Raw genomic sequence first — 7116 nt, forward strand, 5'->3', positions numbered from 1 at the left:
GAGCCTGTTGTCTTGGAATAAAAACCCATTCTGTAGCCGATACTTGCTCCCTGGAACTCTATCCCCCTCAACTTGTGTGATTCACTCTTCAGAGAAGTCAGGGTCCTCCTTGTATATTTCTTTCATGAATTCAAAGCCAAGAACCTTGTTTTCCATGGTTGACAGCAAGGAGTGTCTCCTTGATAGAGCATCTGCCACTATATTCTATTTCCTTTCCTTATACTTGCTAGAAAATGTAAATGATTGCAAATATTCCACCCACTTGGCATTCCTGTGACTCAATTTATGTTGGCCATTTATATACTTCAAAGCTTCATGGTCATAGTGCAACACAAATGGTTTTGACTTCAAATAATGACTCCAATGCATGACTGCCCTGATAATTGCATAAAATTCTTTGTCATAGGTAGAATATTTCAATTTAGCTCCATTCAATTTCTCACTGAAATAAGCTACAGGTTTTTGAGCGTGGATCAGGACTGCACTAATGCCCACACCACTGGCATCACACTCCCCTTCAAAGAGTTGATCAATGTCTGGTAATTTCAGGATATGAGTCTCACACACATCAACTTTTTAATCCTCTTAAAGGACTGCTGAGCACTCTTAGTCTAATGGAACTCTCCTTTCTTCATGCACTCGGTGATTGGAGCAACAACTGAGCTAAAGTTCTTGATAAATCTCCTATAAAATGAAGCCAATCCATGGAACCCCATCACCTCAGTAATCAATTTAGGAGTTGGCCATGATTGAATAGCTGCAACCTTATCCTGATCAACTGTAATGCCCCTCCCAGAAATAATATACCCCAGAAATGCCACTTCTTCAACCATAAAAGTGCACTTTTCCAGCTTGCCAAACAGCTTTTGTTCCTTGAGGATCCTGAACACAGCTTCAAGGTGTTTCAGGTGTTCACTTTTGCTGCTGCTGTAAATCAAGATGTCATCAAAGTAGACCACTGCAAATTTTCCTAAACATGGCCTTAACACATCAGTCATTAATCTCATAAAGGTGCTTGGTGCATTAGAAAGACCAAATGGCATCACAAGCCATTCATACAGTCCATGTTTAGCTTAAAGGCTATTTTCCACTCATCTCCTTCTCGTATCCTGACTTGGTGGTACCCTTGCCCGAGGTCAATCTTAGAAAAGACCATCGCACCACTAAGCTCATCTAGCTTGTCATCCAACCTTGGGATTGGGAACCTGTACTTGACATTAATGTTGTTGATAGCCTTGCTGTCAGTACACATTCTCCAGGTTCCATCCTTCTTGGGAACAAGTAGAGCAGGGACTGCACAAGGACTGAGAGATTCCCTGACAAATCCTTTGCTTATAAGCTCCTCAATTTGACTCTGTAACTCTTTGGTAACAGCTGGATCACACCTATAAGCTGGCCTATTAGGAAGCACTGAGCCTGGAACAGGGTCTATGTGGTGCTCAATGCCTCTCAATGGTGGCAACCCACTAGGTAGCTCCCTTGGAAACACCTCTTTATACCTCTGAATTAATGGCTTGACTTCAGAAGGCATCTCAGGGTCTCCTTCCTTACTCACTTCTTTGGATAATAGCACCCAGACATGCTGGTCTTGCTTCATTTCTTTGATCATGGCTGCTTCAGAAATAAATAGCTCACCATTGGTCTCCTCTAGTATACTTGGACTTCCATAGTTCCTCTGATTAGGTGGCAATAGGGTCAGGGTGACCTTCTTGCCTTCATGTCTGAAACTGTAGATGTTATCCTTTCTATGGTGAGTGGTATTCAGGTCATACTCCCATGGCCTTCCCAAGAGTAAGTGGCAGGCATCCATTGGAACAATGTCACACAAGACTTCATCTTTATATACCTTTCCAATAGAAAATGGAACCAAACATTGCTTATCCACCCTTACTCCTACTCCTTTGTTCAACCATCTCAACTTGTAAGGATTTGGGTGCTCTTGAGTTGTCAAGTTAAGCTTGTTAACCATAGCATTTGATGCCCCATTTGTACAGCTCCCCCCATCTATGATCAGGTTACAAACCCTTCCCTGAACTGTGCATCTAGTTCTGAATATCAGGGACCTTTGATCAGTTTCCAAAGGTGTGTGTTGGGAGTGCATAACTCTCCATAAGACCAAGCTGTGACCTGTATCAGGGTGGGCTACACCTTGCTCCTGTTCTGGTTCCTCCTCAGTCTCCTTTTCTTCAAATATCAGGGTCTGATCTTCCTCATATTGAACCAAACCTTCCCTCTCCCATTGTTCTACCTCCATTGCTGTCAAGGTTCTCTTAGAAGGACAGTCCTTCCTAAAATGGCCATACCCCTGGCATTGGAAGCATTTAATCTTCCCATCAGTCACAGGTGGGTTGGTTTTAGGATTCATAGGACCCTTTCCTTTGTTTGGTGTTGGTTGGGTTGCAGGCTTTGGGTTCTCTCCAATCCTACCCCCAGAAAAAGGTTTGAAGGTAGGTCTGGTAATGGGTTTGGAAGCAGTAATCTTAGCCTTTCCCATCTGTTCAATCCTCAATGCCAGGTTAACTGCCTCATCAAAGGACCAAACCTGCTGTATTCTAAGCCTCAAAGCAATCTTAGGATCTAAGCCCTCAACAAACCTAGCAATCTTCTGTTCAGGCTTTTCAGTAATCTCACATTGCAGGGTAAGTTGTTCAAAGCTCCTAAGGTAAGACTCAACAGATTGTTGGTCTTGCTTTAGTTGGGTTAACTTAATGAACATGTCTTGTGTGTAATCTTTAGCTATAAACTTATCCTTCAACTTCTTTTTAAGTTTTAGCCAAGATTTAATGGGTTCCTTGCCTTCTCTAATTCTCTGATTTTTCAGGGTTTTATACCAAAGTGAGGCATAGCCCTTGAATTTAAGGATAGAAACTTTGAAAGCTTTCATGTCAGTATATCCTTTAAACTCAAAGACTCTCTCAACAGTTCTAATCCAGTCTAATAAATCTTTAGGGTTTAAACTACCATGGAAATCAGGAATTTCTACCTTTATATCTTTGTCTCTTTCCATGTAGATGCCCTCTACCATAGATTCATCAGTATCTAAGAAGAGATCCTCCTCTTGTTCTTGGTAATATTGTTGTCCTCTTCCTGCTCCAACAAAGCCCCTACACATGCCTCGGCCTTTGTGGGGTGGTCTCTTTGTATCATGGTTGGGAATCCCTTGTGCAAGAGTGTTAACAATGTTCACCAAGTGATCAATCCTCCCTACTATCTGTTCTACTCTGGTTTCAATGCCAGTAATTCTCTCTTCACTCATTGGGTTATTTTTTGTGTTTTTATTATAGTTAGGGTAAAATGAACTCACTTTCCTCTCCCAAGACTAACACAAGATGGAATTGTGTTATGACCTTGCTCTGATTACCAAATTGCAGTGTAATGTCCAAGGGTTTAGACAATTACAGCAAACAACTCAGCAAACCAAAGACAGTTTCTCAGGATTGCAATAAACTTGTCCTATTTATTAGAATTATCAAATGACCTCCTAAAATCATGAAATTTGGCAGTAATTAAATTTAGTATGAGATCTAACTCTGAGCAAAATTCCAAGATTTTTGAGGGAAAGTATTTTTAAGACTCAACAGAAACTGACTGACAAATACAACAAGCTGTAAATGGAACAGTTTTGAGAAGGTGACTGAAAGTAAGGACCTTTGGATATAATTATCAACTAATAACCCACAGAATACTCACAGGGAGATAAGTTAATAATTTAAGGGGACTTAAGCTGGGAAATTCCACAGATTTACACAGAAAAATCTCAACTGGAGCAACAGCAAAGCTAAACAAATCACAAACTCAGCACAGGAATGTTTACTCTACTAACAGGTACTTAATCAACAACCACAGTCTAAGCACAGGTTGTTATCAAGCCTGACTCTAATCTATAGACTAAGCACAAGATTAAGAGGTTTAGTTTTGAGATAATTCTCAGGTTTCATTCATAAATCAATTGTGTTACAACAGTCTGAGTTAAGGTCCTTATATAGGCCCTTTTTAGGTTACAAACTTGAAAGGAAACTACATCCAAGGGTCAGGATCCTTCCTCACATTATGACAAGAGTCCAAATATAATATTACAATGGTTAAAAGCTCTTAATTGTAGACTGGAATGAAAACAAAAGAGAAATGCAGATGACAGTGACATGTTGTGGTCCTTTGCTACATTGTTGGCTTTTCTATTGTGTGTAGGCACTTGAGGACGAAATGATTGAGTCCTTGGCATTAAAATTGGCTCTAGGTTTCATCTGGTAAAAGGTGAGACAACCTAAAAGTTCTTTAGTTGCCTTTTCTTCATTGTTTAGCCAGAAATGGAAAGATTGCTTTTGTCTTTTTGTCATTTGCTGCATCTCTGTCCAGCTCGAATTTCTTGGACTTGCACTGTGATTTATCCTTAGCCCCCTAGGACTTTTTTGAGCCTACTTCATTGGCCAAACAGCTGGCCATGGTGGCAGCTGGTGGTTGGGCTTGTATACATATTTATTGACCACTAAACTTGGCTCTGCTGGACTAGTTTATGAGACAGGTGCTTTGTTGCCTTGGCTTGCTTGTGGGTGTGAGGTGACCTGGTCAGTGGCTCCTACTGCAACTATGCTCTTGTGTTTTGACAGCTCGACATCCTCATATCATCAAATAAATTGACTTGTACTCCCTTTAGGAATAAGTAAAAAGCACATGCTTATTTTTTTCTAAAGTTCATTACAAGCTCTTGCTTCGAACAATTATTCTTTTACATTAACTCGAACTACGCACAGGGTTTGATTTCATTTTTCTAATGAATACGTAGGCAATCCTTCATAGGATACAACCCATTATTATTTTAAAATGTAAATAGAAGAACATTTGCATTTGCATTTGAAATTCGACAAGAATAATAAAAGAAAATCACAACAGTTTCTTAATTATAAATCTTTTATTTCATTGTTCCATCAATAATAATAATATGCCAAATACATATAAAATAAAATACTGAAATAATGCTAGGCTAGGATTCTAAAAACCCTGCCCTTTGTTACAAATTAATAATAAATAATACTATAATTAATGACTAAGGCTATTCTTCCATTTTCCCTTTGCCTTTGTCACCCTTATCATACTTCTTGTCTCGACCACGAGCCGGGCGCTCTTATGCTATCTCCGACCTAATCACCAACGGTCTCTCTCGCAGTTTAGCCTTACATTTCGATCTATCACCATCTTCTCAGCAGAGGCGGTTTTCGGTTTCTTCGACGGACGAGCAACTAAGAATCTGGCTTCTTCTTCCTCTTCAGTCAAATACTTTTGGTTCTCCTTTACTACTTCGCAAATCTTATAATCCACAGACTCGTGTTTCCTCAGCTTCTCACGTTCTTCGGAAGTACTAACTTTTCTCCATTGCAAGTATGAGTCAGATACCCATAAGGAGCTAATAGGAACTGGTATGAACCACATGTTCCTCTGAGCCCACCTAATTGCCCACTCTCGACGAGACTCCCTAGTGTGTGCCAATGCAGTTTGAGGAACGATAACAAGCTTCGGAATCTTCTACCTAAGGCCCACTTCCCTCATCAATATCTCCGGAAAAATGCAAATCATAAATTTCAGGCCAGGGATACGAACTGACCGCGTCGGGTCCAAAGATGAGACTCCAGTGACTAACCTGAGATGCCACCACGGCACAATCCATCGAATCAAGGGACCACCTTCGCTCTTCAGCTTATTTTCCCAGTAGTTCCATACCCTAGTAAAGTCCACCATATAGAGCCTAGTTCTCATTGCAATTGATCGAGCATGGTATCCTGGCACGTTAACTGGGGGCTCGATCAACCATTACCGTTCCATCAGCCAAACCTGCAAGAGAAGACGGGAATCAACGCCCATGTTTCAACACAACACGAAAAAAAAAACGAAAAAAAAAATAATAAAAAGGACGAAAAAAAGGTAGTAGGTTCTTACCTGTAGAATGACGGGACTTCCCAGATAAGGAAACTCGCGGTTGGCCTTTCTGTTATCCAATCCAAGAATGGTCTCCCCTAAGCAAAGGCATGTTGGGCTCTTGCGCAGCTCCATTTGTTCCACTAAGCTCAGAAAACGAGGGTCCCCTCCCATGTCCTTATCAACATGCCCTTGAAGGACATAGAAATGAAGTAGACAAAACCCGAAGGCCCTACGCCTCGCAACATAAGAAATAGAAGGGTCCTCCCTATTTATAAATCGATCCATAAAGTCAAACATGCGGACACCTTATAAGGTCACAAGACGGTGTACCTCAGCCTTGGTCAATCCAAGCAAGTCCCTAAATTTATTCTTATATCCTTGAGAGCTAAGGGGTACAACCGGTGCATTTTCTGGGTCCCATCCTCTAATAGCGGCTATTTCTTCAGGGAAAGGACAAATATCGCCTCCAGGAAAGGCAAACACGTGAAAATTTGGGTCCCAATACTCAAGACAGGCATCTAAGAAAGGCTTCACAACTTTCACTAATTTGAGACTCAAGATCGATCCAAGATTAAAAGCACCCATGTCATGTTTCTCAACATTTGTGAATTCATTCGTCCACTCCTTGAGACGGTTTTCAAAGGCATCCATAATTTTGAAAAATTTTGGGAAAGATATGAGAGCTTTTATGTGATAGACGGAAAAAAGAAGAAGGAATTGTGTGAATAAAAGCTTCCCCGAAGTCTCTATTTATACTATTCGTTATTTCCTAATTTCTGTCGAGGTCTGTCAAGCTAGAGAAATGACACAGCATCTGTTGCGCCTCTTCGAAGAATCACAGCTCTTGTTGCGCCTCTTCCCCAGGCCCTTTTCCGTGTTTTTCAGCTTTGGGTCTTTCCTAATTTGCTTCCGGCTATAATTTCCTATTCCTATAGGATCTCAATTTGGTAATTACGTCAAATTACCAAGTTTATGTTTCCTAATTCTTTTTGGGTTCGCTTTTCGAGGCAAAGTCAGCATTTTCGCCAAACGAGCACAATTACCCATTTTATTTTCTTTTCTAGGGGAATCATTTCACTCCTCGTTTTCAATACATTTCGCACTTAGACATTTCTTTTAATTTTCTTTTTTTGGGGGTAGCCCTCCCTACTGTCCGGTCATTTCTGGGCATTTTTTGTCATTTTTCACACTTATACATTTCTT

General features: G+C 40.6%; 1 protein-coding gene across 1 annotated transcript; it reads right to left on the reverse strand.

Moving 5' to 3' along the window:
• Window positions 1-611: 611 nt before the first annotated feature.
• Window positions 612-5856, reverse strand: LOC141657496 (uncharacterized). The gene is made up of 6 exons (XM_074464760.1): window positions 5810-5856; window positions 5636-5716; window positions 3691-3778; window positions 1967-2614; window positions 1060-1846; window positions 612-958 (listed from the first exon to the last, which is right to left on the reverse strand). The coding sequence occupies exons 1-6, from the start codon at window positions 5854-5856 to the stop codon at window positions 612-614; spliced, it is 1998 nt and encodes a 665-aa protein (XP_074320861.1).
• Window positions 5857-7116: the final 1260 nt, after the last annotated feature.

Source organism: Silene latifolia, chromosome 1, assembly GCF_048544455.1.
Source record: "Silene latifolia isolate original U9 population chromosome 1, ASM4854445v1, whole genome shotgun sequence".
NCBI classification, from domain to species: domain Eukaryota; kingdom Viridiplantae; phylum Streptophyta; class Magnoliopsida; order Caryophyllales; family Caryophyllaceae; genus Silene; species Silene latifolia.

Bases quoted from the DNA above. Each gene is read 5' to 3' on its own strand.
- LOC141657496 (XM_074464760.1), bottom strand. From the start codon at position 5,856: ATGGGCGTTGATTCCCGTCTTCTCTTGCAGGTTTGGCTGATGGAACG. The intron at 2,615-3,690 runs GTGAGTATTCTG...ATTACTGAAAAG, and splicing joins AATTATTAACTTATCTCCCT to CCTGAACAGAAGATTGCTAG. The intron at 1,847-1,966 runs GTTAACAAGCTT...TCTATTGGAAAG, and splicing joins ATGGGGCATCAAATGCTATG to GTATATAAAGATGAAGTCTT.